This window comes from Podarcis bocagei (assembly GCF_964188305.1).
Source record: "Podarcis bocagei genome assembly, chromosome: 11".
NCBI classification, from domain to species: domain Eukaryota; kingdom Metazoa; phylum Chordata; class Lepidosauria; order Squamata; family Lacertidae; genus Podarcis; species Podarcis bocagei.
Genome location: NC_138136.1, coordinates 56770334 through 56787452, shown reverse-complemented (window position 1 = coordinate 56787452; position 17119 = coordinate 56770334). Strand labels below are relative to the sequence as shown.

Sequence of the window (17119 nt, the reverse complement as noted above, 5' to 3'; positions counted from 1 at the left end):
CAGATCTCATGTCAGTTCCATTAACTCCAGTTTTCAGAGTAGCACGTTGCTCTAAAAGCCTCCTTTCCACCGGACTTCACTTTGCATCCTCTCCCAGCCCCCTCCTTCCTCTGCAGCTGATTATAGTCGCTTGCAGATGTGCAGAAAGGCCTCTTTCCAAAGGCAGCGTGTTGGGAGTTCCCCACCTGGAAGAGCTCTGCTGTGCTTCTGTCCATCCGCTCTCCCTGGTGGGCGTGTCTATTAACTCCCACTCTGCCTGGTGCAATTGCACGCAGCTGGGCTGGCAGCAGCTGAATAGCACAAACGGGGAACAGGGAGGAAGTAAGTTCATCCAGCTTGTCTTGAGAGCCAGCGTGGTGCAGTGGTTAAGAGAAGTGGACTCGTAGTCTGGTGAACCGGGTTCGCTTCCCCGCTCCTCCACATGCAGCTGCTGAGTGACCTTGGGCTAGTCACACTTCTCTGAAGTCTCTCAGCCCCACTCACCTTACAGATTGTTTGTTGTGGAGGAGGAAGGGAAAGGTGATTGTTAGCTGCTTTGAGACTCCTTAAGGGGAGTGAAAGGCAGGATATCAAGTCCAAACTCCTCCTCTTCTTCTTCTAGTTCTTCTTCTTCATCATCATCAACCTCCTTCACCAATATGAAACCAGGCTACTGGGCACAGAGTCCATTTCAGGATCGATTGCCCAAGTTGCATGCTCTTGCCTTAGGGATATGGGGTCTTGGGGAAGGGGTAGTACTTCTGGTGGGGGGCATGTCATGCTCCTTCTGGGGTCACCTGTCCACCTTTGGTGCCCACCCTGCACTCAGCACTCACCTGTGGCTCAGCATGCAACAGCAGCCACACCCCGGAAACAGTTTTGACTGGCTGGCTAAACCAGGTGAGAGTAGCCAGCCAGTCTCAAACCCTTGGTGAGTTGGGGACTTTTCCTGCATACAAAGACAGGCTTTGTGGGCTATGCAGAATTAGATAAATTAACAGGAAGGCTTCGAAACCTGCGGGACCAGAGATTCTTAGAAGACTGGAGTAAATATATGAACTCTTTGAAAAATAATTGTGATGAACAGATCACTGCAAGAAGTTTTGTAAGGTGGATTATTTGAAATATTACAAGAAAGACTATGAAAAGAATTATTAGTTAAGGATAATTAAAGGTAATAGGAAATTAAGAAATGTAGAATAAGCGATAAAGAACGGAAAATCATCAGAGGTGTTGACGGAAGTCAAAATACTGTATAAGAAGTGAAGATATGTTGTATGATTGTTGGAACTGATATGTTAAAAAAATCAATAAAAATGTATATTAAAAAAAATACGAAGACAGGTTCTGGTAGATTGAGCTGATGAGACCAATAGTGGGTCCAATGGTCAAGAAGGCAGTTTCTGCATGTGTTGTGGAGGGTAGTGAGGGGCCGATGGGGCTTGTCAATCTGGGAACGTAGCCCATTTAGGAGAAGGAAAATACAGTGGTGCCTCGCAAGAGGAAAAGAATCCGTTCTGTGATTCTCTTCGTCTAGCGGTTTTTTCATCTTGCGAAGCAAGCCCATTGACGGATTAGCGGATTAGCGCTATTAGTGGCTTTTATCGGCTTATCTACTGATTGGATCAGCTGATAAGCGGCTTAGCGGCTTAGAAAAAGGGGGAAGGGGGAAAAACAGCAAGAACTCGCAAGACATTGTCGTCTTGTGAAGCAAGCCCATAGGAAATTCGTTTTGCGAAGCACCTCCAAAACGGAAAACACTTTCGTCTAGCGAGTTTTCCATCTTGCGAGGCATTCATCTTGCGGGGCACCACTGTACTGATTCTAACTCTATGCGCCCTTGCATGATATCTTCAGGAGAAGAAAAGGCTAAGAAGTAAACCCTACACCGATTTCAAGAGGTGGGGAAAAATGTGGAATAAAACAATCAAATTTACAGCATGGGTGGCACTTAAAGAGAATTTAATGAAGATGATTTATCGTTGGTACATCACACCGAGTAAACTTGCCAAAATGTACAGGTCTCATGATAAACTTTGTTGGAAATGCAAGGAGAAGGAAGGGAACATTCTCCATATGTGGTGGTCCTGTACCAGGGTGAAGGCCTTCTGGGATATTATATACAATGAATTAAAAAAGGTATTTAAATATAATTTTAGTAAAAAACCAGAGGCATTTCTATTGGGATTAATTGGCGAGGAATTTTTTTTTTTAAAAAAAGGAAATTTGTTTATGTATGCCACAATGGCCACAAGAATTCTTCTGGCCCAAAGATGGAAGCAACAAGAACTCCCCACCCTGGAAGACTGGCAGATAAAGATGGTAGAATACGTGGAATTAGCAAAGTTGATGGGAAAGATACGAAATCGGCACGATGAATTGTTTCAAAAGGACTGGAGCAAATTTATAATTTATTTGAAAGAAAATTGTAAACATCTGAAAACGTTTGCAGCTTTAACATGAAATGTTTGGTAATGTGAAATTAAGGAGCTAATTTACATATAAGAGGGTGAATGTTAAAAGTTAATATAAGGTAAAGAAGTGGTTGTAGAGATGCGAAGGATTTGATAAAGATATGTGGAAGTCAGAAAGAGGGAGGGAAGGAGGTCGATGCTCTTTCTGAGCAATACTGTAAGTTATGGGTTTATGCAATAAAAGTGAAATGTAATATGGAATACTCAATAAAAATTATGTTAAAAAAAGAAGGAGTAAACGCTACATAGATCCGGAGTGGAGTCCCTAAGGCAGTTGGATGGTGCCTTTTATGTCTCCTTCCGGCAACTCCTGCATCCCAGCTGGTGCCAAAACGTATCGCTCTGCTTCCTTTGGGCCACTGCAGCGAGGCCAAGAGGGCGGGTCTTGTCTTCTGGGCAGCCCAGGACCTCCAGACATACTGCCCAAGCTTACACCCCAGGGAGGTCACTTTGGTGCTGCTAATGCAACAGTTTGACTTCACCCCCAGAGGTGAACTCCATTGTCTCTGAAGATAGATGGATGCCAATAGCAAGGAGCTGCCTTATACTGAATCAGACCTACTGGCCCACCTAGATCAATTCCGTCTTCACTAACTGGCAACAGGTCTCCAGGCAGGGGTCTCTGAAGATGGTGGGGACTCAACTTGGGACCTTCAGCATGCAAAACAGCTGTTCTGCCCTTGAGTTACGGCCCATCTCTTCTCCACGCTAAACATGCCAAGCTCTCAAAAAAAAAATGTTGTACAGTGGTACCTCTGGTTAAGAACTTAATTCGTTCCGGAGGTCCGTTCTTAACCTGAAACTGTTCTTAACCTGAGGTACCACTTTAGCTAATGGGGCCTCCTGCTGCCACCGCGGCGCATTTTCTATTCTCATCCTGAAGCAAAGTTCTTAACCCGAGGTACTATTTCTGGGTTAGCAGAGTCTGTAACCTGAAGCGTCTGTAACCTGAGGTACCACTGTATATAGGAAAGATAAGATGAAATAGTAAAACCAGTAGAATTGGAAACAAACCTCATAACGGTAAAGATTAAGATAAGTGATGGATAATGAAAATAATAAGAATCAAAATGTATAAGGAAACCAATATAACTAACAGTAGTGGTAAATGAATACAGTGGTACCTCCAGTGGTACCTCGGGTTAAGTACTTAATTCGTTCCAGAGGTCTGTTCTTAACCTGAAGCACCACTTTAGCTAATGGGGCCTCCCGCTGCCGCTGTGCCGCTGGAGCACAATTTCTGTTCTCATCTTGAAGCAAAGTTCTTAACCTGAGGTACTATTTCTGGGTTAGTGGAGTCTGTAACCTGAAGCATATGTAACCTGAAGTGTATGTAACCCGAGGTACCACTGTACAGACAGACAACAAGAATTGTATAAACATGAGGACTTATTTATTTATGGATACACTATGGACAAAATATGGAAAATGAATAACAATATATAAAATGGAAGAAGATAATGCAATAAAATTATATGTGATATAAAAAACCAGAAGAAGGAAGGAGGGAAGTTAGCTCTGAAGAGCAAGTATAAAGGTAAAATGTATTACAATATGTGTATGTGGAGTATCTAATTGAAAAACTAATAAAGATTATTTGGGGGAGGGGAACATGCCAAGTTCTTTCAAACATTCCTCATCCAAAATTCACCCGGTGCCAAATCCAATGCCTTTTCATTGCCAACTACAGGCCGTTTTCATGCTCCTTTGAAAATTGCTTTCTAATATTCCTCCCTTATTTATGTTCCCAGGGTGGCTAAGAAAACAGTCAGAAACAATGAGAGCACTATCTGAGCATACAAAATAGCACAGCAAGTTAAAACAAGCAGCAGCAGTCCATTCAAAGAGACCGGGGTGGTTGTGGCCTTCCAGATGTTGTTAGACTACAACTCCCATCATGCAGGCTGGGGGGAGGCTGGCAACATCTGGAAGACCAGCAGTTAGCAAAGGAAACAACAAAACCCAAACTATCAGAATGGTTACTGGTTTTTACACACTGCGTTGCTGCTGTGGGCGTTAGGATGTTGGTGACCCCACACTGAGAATGTGATTTTGATTGTTTATTGCTGTTTTAATTGCCGCAGGCTGCTCTGGGAACCTTTGGGCGAAAGAGAGGGTCGTTACATCGCAAGATACAATGCACTGCCACTGGAAAACAGTATGGTGAACAAGGGGAAAGCGAAGCACCGTCTCCCAAGCGACAGCACAAGGTCACAACTTCCGAGCGCTGCAGCTGGCGGCTGTAACATCGGAGCAAAGTCACCTTGCTAAATAGCATGCTTTGGATCCTTCTAATCACTAGCAACTCATGACCCCCGTACGCCCAGGACTACGGTTTCACTGCAGAATGAAGCTGAAGGTGACTCAGGTTTGCAAAGAGGGAGGAAGATTACCCTCGAGGATCAAATGTCTTGAGGTCAGCAAGGACCACCAACCTAGTCCTTCCCTGTTGCTTATGTTCTGGTGTCCGATTTGTCATGAGAGGAGACAGGGCAGTGATGAAGCAATCTAGGTCCTCGAACTCTCTCTGGGTATTTTCCTCCCCCTCTGCTCTCTTTATTTTATTTTATTTTCCTAAGGTTTTATTAAAGCCTTTTTCATGGTCCAGTAAGAGAAAAGAAACTACAGTGCTACCTCTGGTTACGCACTTAATGCGTTCCAGAGGTCTGTTCTTAACCTGAAACTGTTCTTAAACTGAAGCACCACTTTAGCTAATGGGGCCTCCCGCTGCCGCCGTGCTGCCAGAGCACGATTTCTGTTCTCATCCTGAAGCAAAGTTTTAACCCGAGGTAGTATTTCTGGGTTAGCAGAGTCTGTAATCTGAAGCATATGTAACCCGAGGTACCACTGTAATCTAAATATTAAAAAAAGCAGAGAAAGAAAGAGGAAAGAAAACACAGAGTCTTCATTCAAAGGTAGCTCTCAACCTTTGCTACCCACAGAAAGTGGTGGACCCTCCAAGCTCTCAGCTGGGAGCTTTCCTTTCTTCTCCAAATCTCTCATCCTGGGAGGTCTCCCCTTCCCTGTCTCTCACTCAGGTTCCTTCCACCAACCATAAACCACCTTAATGTCCGTGTAATCTCTGGGTCCTTGGGCCCACCCTCCGCTCTCTTTAGATCCCCAAAGAGTTCCACGACCAAGCAAGAAAAACGTCAACCCTACTGGTCGTTTTAGGGATGCAGGTGGTGCTGTGGGTTAAACCACAGAGCCTAGGGCTTGCCAATCTGAAGGTCGGCGGTTCAAATCCCTGCAATGGGGTGAGCTCCTGTTGCTCGGTCCCTGCTCCTGCCAACCTAGCAGTTCGAAAGCATGAAGTGCAAGTAGATAAATAGGTACCGCTCTGGCGGGGAGGTAAACGGCGTTTCCGTGCGCTGCTCTGGTTTGCCAGAAGCGGCTTAGTCATGCTGGCCACATGACCCAGAAGCTGTACATCAGCTCCCTTGGCCAGTAAAGCAAGATGAGTGCTGCAACCCCAGAGTCGTCCGCGACTGGACTTAACTGTCAGTGGTCCCTTTACCTTTACCTTTAATGGTCGTTTTAGACGAGGCTTTGCACAACTTGGGATGACAGTAAGCTGCCTTAAACCAATTACGGCCTTGGCCATGTATACCTGAAGGAGCGTCTCCACCCCCATTGTTCAGCCCGGACACTGAGGTCCAGCTCTGACGGCCTTCTGGCGGTTCCCTCCCTGCAAGAAGTGAAGTTACAGGGAACCAGGCAGAGGGCCTTCTCAGTAGTGGCACCCGCCCTGTGAAACACCCTCCCATCAGATATCAAGGGAATAAACAACTACAGTGGTACCTCAGATTACAAACACCTCGGGTTGCAAACACTTCAGGTTACAGACTCCGCTAACCTGGAAGTAGTACCTCGGGTTAAGAACTTTACCTCAGGATGAGAACAGAAATTGCGTTCCGGCGGTACGGTGGCAGCAGGAGTCCGCATTAGCTAAAGTGGTACCTCAGGTTAAGAACGGTTTCAGGTTAAGAACGGACCTCTGGAATGAATTAAGTTCATAACCCGAGGTACCACTGTATCTGACTTTTAAAAGACATCTGAAGGCAGCCCTGTTTAAGGAAGTTTTTAATGTTTGACATTTTATTCTGTTTTTAGTCCTCTGCTGGGAGCCACCCAGAGTGGCTGGGGAAACCCAGCCAGATGGGTGGGGTATAAGTATGATGATGATGATGATGATGATGATGATGATGATTGTGTTGGCTTTTTGCAGTATGGTAGCGCTGCAGAGAGCTTGCTGGGGAGACCGTGCATTAAAAAGGGACTCAAAAATAACTTAAAGGTTTTAATAAGAAAAACAAAAACTCCATTTACACTAAATACATCAACAAACCAGACCCAACCACCAACCCATCCCCCAGGGTAATGGGAGAGCTAGGTGCTGCTCCTTATATACTCTACCCAATTGCTGACATAGTTTAATCAGTACAACTCAGCAGCACCTGCTATGTTTCACAGCTGTAAAGCTGGGTCTTGTTAGTTTGCTCTGGCCCTTGCTCTGGCCCCTTAAAGACACATGCATCGGGTGGAACAGTGATGAACCTTTACATTTAAAGAAACCATTCAACAGATTGGTCCATCTAGCTTAGTATTGTCTACACTGTCTGGCAGCAGCTCTCCAAGGTTTCAGGTGAGGGTCATTCCCAGACCTACCTTGAGATGTCAGGGATTCTGCATGTACAGGAAACAATCTACCACTGAGCAATGGCCCTTCCACCAACCTGAACACAGCTACTAGCCATGTCTTGAGGTCCGTTGGACAATCCCTGGCCCTGCCTTTGAAGTCACAGGTAGTAAGCCAAACTAGGAAGTTTATTTAAAGGTAAAGGTAAAGGGACCCCTGACCATTAGGTCCAGTCGTGACCGACTCTGGGGTTGCGGTGCTCATCTCGCTTTATTGGCCAAGGGAGCTGGCATATAGCTTCCGGGTCATGTGGCCAGCATGACTAAGCCACTTCTGGCGAACAAGAGCAGCGCACAGAAATGCCGTTTACCTTCCCGCCAGAGCGGTACCTATTTATCTACTTGCACTTTGATGTGCTTTCGAACTGCTAGGTTGGCAGGAGCAGGGACCAAGCAACAGGAGCTCACCCTGTAGCAGGGATTCGAACCGCCAACCTTCTGATCAGCAAGCCCTAGGCTCTGTGGTTTAACCCACAGCGCCACCCGGCCCTAAAGCTCTCAGTTGGAAGGGGGTGCTTTCTCCAACACAGGTTTCACTACGACCAGAGAGGTGACTGTCAGGCTGGCCACCATTTTAATTTCCCAGAAGTCTCCTGGGAACAATGTTATGTGCTTTTCCCCAGAGGGCTTCTATGAAATTTTAACAGCGGCCACTGGCTGCTCAGAGGAACCTTGTCACAGCCACCTGAACCGTCCCCCGTTTTGTTTTGTTTTTGTCAAAAATAGCTGAAAGTCCCTTTACCCCCACACCTATTTTCAAGAAAATAGGGTGGTGAAAATGAGTAAGAGAGCCAGGGTGGTATAATGGTTGGCGTTCTGAATTAGGACCAGGGAGAGCCAGGTTCAAATTTCTCTTCCTCTCAGTCTCGCCTACCTCACAGGGTTGTGCTGAGGATAAAAATGAGGTTGGGGGGAGCCTGAAAGTCACCCTGAGGTCCTTGGATGAAAGGTGGGATTTAAAAAAAAAACTGCAATTGCAAACTAAAATAAATAGTAAGTTCAGCACTGGGCTCTTATGGAGTTACCATATGTGAGCGGAAAGGGTCACGGATTGTGCCGGCTGCCTTTGGAGAGCACGAGGAGAGGAGGAGGAGCGGCTCTGAGTGATGCGTTCTGCAAATATAACAGCCTGAGTCACGTAGCTGCTGCACGAGAGCCATCCTAGCCCATTACAATGCACTGCAGCGTCCAGATCAGCTTTCGCTAATCTTTTCCATGAGGGTCACATTGCTTCAGATGCTAACTCTGCCGTTTGAAAGGAGCACAGAGCTGACAGTGCGCAAGGGGCACATTTGGACAAATCTGGAGGGCATTCCTGTTACCGCATTGGGCAGGGAGAGAGGGCCATAGCTCAAGGGCAGGTAGCCCTGGGTTCAAATCCTAGCATCTCCAGGCGTTTGGCTGGTTAACATTCTACGGTCTTTTAAATGTGTTTGTGGGATGGAGGTTACTGGGTTTGTTCTGCTTTTGTTTTATTATGCATTTTACGTTTCAATTTTTGTATCATTATGCTATGAACCATCCTGTCAGCTTTGGATGAAGGATAGTATGCAAAGTTAATTGACTGGTTGGTTGGTTGGTTGGTTGGTTGATTGATTGATTGATTGATTAAGACATCATCCTCTGTCCCTATCCTTCTGGATCACCCTTCATAATAATAGTAGTAGTAATAATTTAGTATTTATATCCTGCCCATCTGGCTGGGTTTCGTCAGCCACTCTGGGCGTCTTCCAAAAAAATATTAAAATACAATAACCTATGAAACATTAAAAGCTTCCCTAAACAGGGCTGCCTTCAGATGTCTTCTAAAAGTCTGGTAGTTGTTTTTCTCTTTGACATCTGGTGGGAGGGCGTTCCACAGGGCGGGTGCCACTACCGAGAAGGATCTCCGCCTTCCAAAACCTGGTGCTTGCCAGCTATATTGGACTACTTCTACCATCAGCTGATGGGACATTGTGGTCCAAAACTTCTGGAGGGAGGCACCAATTTGGGGAAAGACTGCTAAAGGCTTGCAAATTATTAGTTGTAGTAGCCGTCGTAGCAGTAGACTTAACTGTCAATCAGACCAACTAACATGTCCCATCAGCGCAAGGATTTACACTTGTGCAGCTGAATGTCCTGCCCCCCCCAATCTTTATTCTCTTCTCTTAGCCAGTCCATGACATACATGGAATTAGATCTAAAAGGTAAAAATATAAAGGACCCCAGTCAAAGGCGACTATGGGGTTGCAGCACTCATCTCGCTTTTAGACCAAGGGAGCCTGCATTTGTCCACAGACAGCTTTCCAGGTCATGTGGCCAGCAGGACTAAACCACTTCTGGCACAACAGAACACCGTGACAGAAGCCAGAGCACATGGAAATGCTGTTTACTTTCCCGCCACAGCAGTACCTACTTATCTACTTGCACTGGCGTGCTTTCGAATTGCTAGGTTGGGAGGAGCTGGGACAGAGCAACGGGAGCTCACCCTGTCGCGGTGATTCGAACCGCCGACCTTCTGATTGGCAAGCCCAAGAGGCTCAGTGGTTTAGACCACAGGGCCACCAGCATCCCATTAGCTAGATCAATGCTCCATCTAACCCTGGTGCTCTGACCTGCTGGGATTTCTCCGTGGGTGCAGGGGCTTTCCCGGTGCTGCTACCAGAAATCCTGGGTGTAGTGATCAGGTGGGATTGCTATGAGAAATTATAACAAATATAGAGTAAGCCATCTGTGTCAGCAATGAAAGCATTGCGTTGACTAGGTTTAAACTATTTTGATATGATTCTTGATCAATCTACACCTCTGCATCCCTGTTCCATTCCTCTTTCTTGACAAGTCACGTACACACTTAGACAGGCAGGTGTCCTGGGTCCTCAAAGACAGTGGGCAGTTTCGTCGATGTAGCTTTTCTGATATGTTAATCTTAGGATGTTAATCTTAGGGCCAGGAAACAGGTTTCACATGAAGGTGATAATGATCGCTGTCTTCCTCGCCATCCTTCTTATCATGTGTATTGATTGTTTATGACCTCCAGGGTTGCTGAATGCGCTCCTTTATGGTTTTCATTCATTTACTCCAAAAGTATGCATGCTTAACTAGTGTTTGTAGTTTTAACTTTGTCCGCACGTGGGGTTTGTTTAAATGCTCAGAGGAAACCTGATTGGTTCTTACGAGCACTGTGTAAAGGGTTCTTTTGTTAATAAAATGGCCTGGTGAGGGTGTGGTGTAGGCACTTCCTCCGAGAGCCTTGCCGGTCAAAGCCTCATGTCTTATTTTAATCAGGGTCCAGTCCTTTTCCTTTGGCCTCAGAACACAACACTGGGGCCTCGTGCATGCAAAGGACGCAGCGCTCTGCCACTGAGCTGTGGGGCCTGCCCCGACTGTGCCAAGCGACTCTCCCCGGGGACCACGGTCAACCCCGCCACCACAATGCCCTGGGTGTGTGTGATTGTACCTGGTGCCAGTGTCACCGCCACTCCTCAGAGCTCCGCCATCCGTGAAATTGAGGCTGCCGGTCCAATTGGCCATTTCCTCTCCACTCTGCCAGCTAAACTGCAGCCCACTAGCAAAAAAACGAGGCAATTGGTATTTTGCAGATTTCATCGGCTCAGTTTCTATCCAGCCCGTTACACGGTGGACGGAATGCGTTTTTGCAAAGGGCAGGAACCGCGTTGGTTTAGTGCAGCCTTCCCGAAGCTGGTGGCCTCCAGATGTTCTGGATTGCAAAGCCCCAGCCACGATCTGTAGTCCAAAACATCTGGAGGGCACCAACTTGGGGAAGGCAACTTTATCATTACGAAAGGTCAGGGTCTTTTTGGGTTGGGAGACTGCATCTGAATTTGCCTAACCCGCTTTGCAAGGCATCCCAACCAGTGGCCCAATTCTACATCTTGCAGCCGGATATGCAACTTTTCTAGGAGTCTGCTTCTTCTTTGGGGGTGTCCTGTACAGCTACTGCAGAGGCTGGCATCAAAAAAACCTGTGGGAAGGGGGTGTCTTGTTTTGATTTCATGTAAGCCGCTCCGGGAGACTTTTTTTGGGTGAAAAGCACGCTACAAAGGCTCTAAATAAGTTTATTTGCTTTTTAAAAAACCCAGCTTAACAATGTTTTCCAAGTCAAAGCGCTTCCTTTCGCTTGACGGGCATCTTCCTTAGTTGAGATTCTTGCATTGCAGGGCGTTGGACTGGATGACCTTTGGGGCCCCTTCTGACTCTATGATTCCAACATGAGTATTCTCTGTCCACTTTTTCCAACCCATGCAGAATTTCATTCCCATCCAGAAAAGGCTCTTTATGTATGCGACAACAGCCGCACCAGTGCCAGATTTACATATAAGCTAAACAAGCTTTACAGATTTACATATAAGCTAAACAAGATATAGCTTAGGGCCCCACTCTCTTGGGGGGGGCAAAAATTTTAAAGGAAAACAAACTGGGTGTACATTTCCAAAATATAAGATAAAAAACAAATAAAATAAAATAAATGTGATAAAAGACATATTTTGTTATGTGCAAATGGCTTTAGATACCTATTAGGTCCATAAAGTATCGCTCCATAAGACACACTTTTTTCCTCCTAAAAAGTAAGGAGAAATGTGTGTGCGTCTTATGGAGTGAATGTAGGCTGCGGAGCTATCACTGAAGCCAGCAGAGCAAGAGCATAATGGCATCAGGTGATTAACACCTGTCAACATTCAATGGAGGTTGCTGCAACTGCTGATTAGCGGTTAACAGTAACCTCCTCTGAAGGTACTGTTTCAACACCAGTCAGCCTTCAAAGAGGCTCCCTATGGTAGCTAAACTATGGTTTGTGTTAACTGCATGCAAAGCGCTTTGAACTACTGTATTTTTTGTTCCATAAGATGCACTTTTTTCCTCCTCCTCTTCCTAATAATAATAATATTAATAATAATAATAATAATAATAATAATAATAATAATAATTTTTTATTTATACCCCACCCATCTGGCTGGGCTTCCCCAGCCACTCTGGGTGACTTCCAACCAAATATTAAAATACAGTAATACAGTGGTGCCTTGCAAGACGAAAAGAATCCGTTCTGTGATTCTCTTCGTCTAGCGGTGTTTTTCGTCTTGCGAAGCAAGCCCATTGAAGGATTAGCGGCTTAGCGCTATTAGCGCTATGAGAGGCTTTTAGCGGCTTAGCTGCTGATCGCACCAGCTGATAAGCGGCTTAGCGCTATTAGCGGCTTTTAGCGGCTTATCTGCTGATTGGATCAGCTGATAAGCGGCTTAGCGGCTTAGAAAAAGGGGGGAAGGGAAAAAAACACAGCAGGAACTCGCAAGACATTGTCGTCTTGCGAAGCAAGCCCATAGGAGATTCATTTTGCGAAGCACCTCCAAAACGGAAAACTCTTTCGTCTAGCGAGTTTTCCGTCTTGCGAGGCATTCGTCTTGTGGGGCACCACTGTACATCAAACATTAAAAGCTTCCTTAAAAGTAAGGGGAAATGTTGTGTGCGTCTTATGGAGTGAATGTAGGCTGCGGAGCTATCACTGAAGCCAGCAGAGCAAGAGCTGTGCAGCGCGTCTTCTTCTGCTGGCTTCCCAGCGGAAGGGGAGGAGGAACGGAAGAGAGCCCTTACGGAGCCCCTTCCGTCCCTTCTCCCGCTTCGCTGGGAAGACAGCAAAACAAGAGGCGCTGCGCAGCTCTCCCTCTTGCTCTGCTGGCTTCAGCGATAGCTGCGTGGTTTGCGCTGGATTTTCAGGGAGGAGGGATGGAGCCCATCAGTCCCTTCTCCCACCTCCCGGAAAAGCCAGCAAGAGCCGCTCTTTCTTTAAAGAGCCGCACCGAGCGAGCGTGTCTGCAGCTCTTGCTGGCTTTTCTTGTCTTCCTCCTCTAAAAACTAGGTGCGTCTTATGGTCGGGTACGTCTTATGGCGTGAAAAATACGGTGCCATGTAGCATATATTCAACGCAAAAAACAGTGACAATTTGTTGTTGACAAAGGACAGCTGGACATATAAAGGGCCCCATTACCTTCAGTAGATTAGCGCTTCATCAAACCTAAATCCGGCCCTGAACCGCACAGATGCTACTAGCCCAGAGATGGAAAGAAGACAATGTCCCTACCACAGAGGAATGGCAAACCAAGCTGTTGGATTATGCCAAAATGGCAAAACTGACCAGAAAGCTCAGGAACCAAGAAGACAAAAACTTTTAATAAAGAATGGGAAAATTAATAATGTATCTAGGAGACCACTGTCCGGAGATGAAAATATTAGCAGGATTCAAATAACACTTGGAATGTAGCAAATATTATGGACAAAATGGAAAGATACAAAACATGGATGATGAAATAATATGCAGTTGAGAAGGTAGACAATAGGACCCGTGGAGGGGAAGGTGGGAAGTCCAGAGATTCGGGAAAATCTCTAAATATGGATATGTAATTTGTACTGTTGTAATTCTTTATTTGTAAAATCAAATAAAAACTTTTTTTGAAAAGAGAGAATTTCATTCCCATCTATCGCGTCCATCCATCCCCTTACTCACCTCTAGGGAAGCACCACAGCTCAGTGATGGAGCATTTTGCCTTGCCTGCCAAAGGTCCCAGTTCAAATCCTGCCACCTCCAGACAGGACTGGGGTGCACTGCCACCTCAAAATGTCTGAAACAGGCATGGCAATCTGAATGCTACACAGGTTTCAGATGACTTACCAACATATCACCCAGCTCTAGCTAAGAGATAGTGATATTCTCTTGAAAGGAGATTGGGATGTTGGCTCTGGCAGCCAAATCCAGGATTTTGCCTGCTGCACCACACCGCCATCAGCCACAGCCTGGAGGCTTCTCTCTCGTACTCAGGCAGCGTATTGTTAGACTGTGGAACTCACTCCCACAAGAGGACGGTCACAAACTTGGGTAGCTTTAAAGGAGGACTGGCCAAATTCTTGGAGGAGGGGTCTATCAATGGCTACCAGTCATGACAGCTATGATCTGCCTCCATAGCCAGAAGCTTCCAAATACCAGTTTGCTGGAAACCACAAGAGGGATGAGCTGCTCTTGTTGCTCAAATCCTGCTTGCGATTATCAACTATCGAAGAAGGGCAGATGAAGATGATGGACTATATGGAACTTGCCGAACTGACTGGGAGACTCCGGGACCAGAGAGAAGGGACAGTGGAAGAAGTTTAAGGAATATTTGAAAAAATATGTTAATATTTAAATCTTAGAACAGCTTTGGAAGTGGATATAGGCTGTAGGGTTAGAAGTAGAAGGTAGCCTATTTTAAAATAGTATTACAGTGGTACCTCAGGTTAAGTACTTAATTCGTTCCGGAGGTCCGTACTTAACCTGAAACTGTTCTTAACCTGAAGCACCACTTTAGCTAATAGGGCCTCCCGCTGCTGCCGCGCCGCTGGAGCACGATTTCTGTTCTCATCCTGAAGCAAAGTTCTTAACCTGAAGCACTATTTCTGGGTTAGTGGAGTCTGTAACCTGAAGCGTATGTAACCTGAAGTGCATGTAACCTGAAGCGTATGTAACCTGAGGTACCACTGTAATTGTAAGTGATAAAATGTGAAGACTTTTATGGTAATAGTAAACGAGATTTTAAAAAATGGTTAGAAATTATGAACTGCTAAAGATGAGGTAAAATGAAAACCAGATAGGGGGGACTTGGGGAAGCCCACCTAATAATGTTTAAAAAAAATAAGGATAAGACAAGAATTTGTTTGTATTGTTTGTTTTTCTGTTTGTATTGTTTATTTGTGTTATAAAATGAATAAAATTTTGAGGGGGGAAACAAAAACAAATCTTGCTTGCGAGTTCCCCACAGGCATGCGGATGGCCACTGTGAAAACAGGATGCTGGCCTACGATGGGCCTGATCCAGTTGGGCAATTTTCCCCCCCAGGGTTCTCAACCTGTGGGTCCCCAGATGTTGTTGGACTACAACTCCCATCATCCCTGAGCTCTGGCCTTGCTAGCTAGGGGTGATGGGAGTTGTAGTTCAACAACATCTGGGGACCCACAGGTTGGGAAAGGCTGTATTACATAATGAGCCACCGGGTCCATAACAGCATCCTGACTTGAACTCCCTTAGCATCGAGGGTGCTTAAATTGGATCCCCTCGCTCGCTGTGATCTGAAGGGCAAGCATGTTAAGCCGCTCCTCATAAGACATATCTTTCCACTCCTCAAATTAGTCTGACTGATCTTCCTCTGGCCTTCCTCCAAAAGGAGCTGGGAGGGCAGGGGATAGAGAGAGACCTGACATCTGTTAAACTTGATTTCCTGACAGCAGCCCGGAGAACTCCCAAGAGGGCTTCAGGTCAGGAGCAATTACAGGCCGGAATAATGTCCAACCCCTCGAAGGGCTCCTCTCGTCGAATTGCTTTTCTCCTCCACCAAAGGCATCTCCAGATTAGGGCGCCCCTGGTTGATTGTGCGATACCTGAACTGGGTCAAGGAGGTGCTCGATGTTTTCATTTGGGCTCTAGGCTTTGCCTCTGCAGAGAAAATTCGCCACCAACATATGTCACAGCAGGGACGGCGGCATCATCTCCCCGGGCACTATTTCTTCCGCACGTCAAACAAATAAGCTTTTCTCAAGAGAGGAACCCACCAAATAAGCCGAGCGGAGGAAGACGTAGCCTACATGAGCATGCATGACCCTGGGGGTAAACTGTAACTTTCCCTTGGAAAAAATTCCCAGCACCCTTTTGTTGCGAGCGAGCAAAACATCCCACAGCAGTAAGCAAGCTTTCAGGTCCACCTGAGCTCTTCATCGAGTTGGAGAAACAAAAGCTGGCTTGGTGCTGAAACCATAAGGCCTGCTGCAGCCCCAAAAAGGATTTTTGTTGTATAGACTTAGGCCCTATATCTGCACTAGACCTCCAAAACAGTATCATACCAGTTTAAACGGTCATCGCTTCCCCAAAAGAATCCTGGGAACCACAGTTTGATAAGGATGCTGAGAGTAGTTAAAGGTAAAGGGACCCCTGACTTTGGGGCAGCGCGCATCTCACTTTACTGGCCGAGGGAACCGGCGTACAGCTTCCGGGTCATGTGGCCAGCATGACTAAGCCGCTTCTGGCGAACCAGAGCAGCGCACGGAAACGCTGTTTACCTTCCCGCCGGAGAGGTACCTATCGATCTACTTGCACTTTGATGTGCTTTCCAACTGCTAGGTTGGCAGGAGCAGGGACCGAGCAACGGGAGCTCACCCCCTCGCAGGGATTCCAACCGCCGAGCTTCTGATTGGCAAGCCCTAGACTCTGTGGTTTAACCCACAGCGCCACCAGTGTCCCGCTGAGAGTAGTTAGGAGATGCCTATTCCCCTCGCAGAACTACAATTCCTAGAGTTCCCTGGGAAGAGATATGGGATGTTAAACTACTCTGGTGATAAGATTGATAAGATAAGATACTGCTTTAAATGCATAATGCATAATGAAGAAACCAGAGGCCTTTCTCCTGGGCATAGTTGGCCAATCGGTGCTAAAGAAGGATAGAACTTTCTTTATGTACGCTACAGCAGCAGCAAGAATTCTCATTGCAAAGCACTGGAAAACACAAGATTTACCCACTCTGGAAGAATGGCAGATGCAACTAATAGAATATATGGAAATGGCGGAAATGACTGGCAGAATCCGAGACCAGGGAGAAGAGTCGGTGGAAGAAGATTGGAGGAAATTTAAAACTTATTTACAGAAACATTGTAAAATTTTTGAATGCTGATGACATTGAAATGAATTGAAGGGGTTCTAGCAACAAGGTAAAATGTAAGATGGGATTGATAATAGATAAACTAATAGGATATGAATTTGCTGAACCAATTCTTAAAAGGGATACAAAAAAGGGTGGCGTGAGGAAGTCAGGAAAATAAGTTAACTAAAGATGAGAAATCAAAAAAGAGGGAGTTTTGTTTTCTTTTATACGTGTTTTTCTTTTTCTTTTTTGTGTTTAATGTCTGTATTTTTGTATTTTGTAATTTTGTATTTTTCTGAACTTTTCTATTGATAAAAC

General features: G+C 45.8%; 1 protein-coding gene across 2 annotated transcripts in view; it reads right to left on the bottom strand.

Annotated features, from left to right (window-relative positions):
• Positions 1-17119, bottom strand: part of ST8SIA5 (ST8 alpha-N-acetyl-neuraminide alpha-2,8-sialyltransferase 5) — a 60583-nt gene that overhangs the window by 26436 nt on the left and 17028 nt on the right. The window contains exon 2 of one of the 2 annotated variants that reach the window (XM_081213087.1): positions 10588-10695. The exons of the other annotated variant lie outside the window; for it this stretch is intronic. Coding sequence (XP_081069213.1) covers positions 10588-10695 — 108 coding nt within the window. The remainder of the gene's footprint in view (positions 1-10587; positions 10696-17119) is intronic. 2 annotated transcript variants of the gene reach the window in all.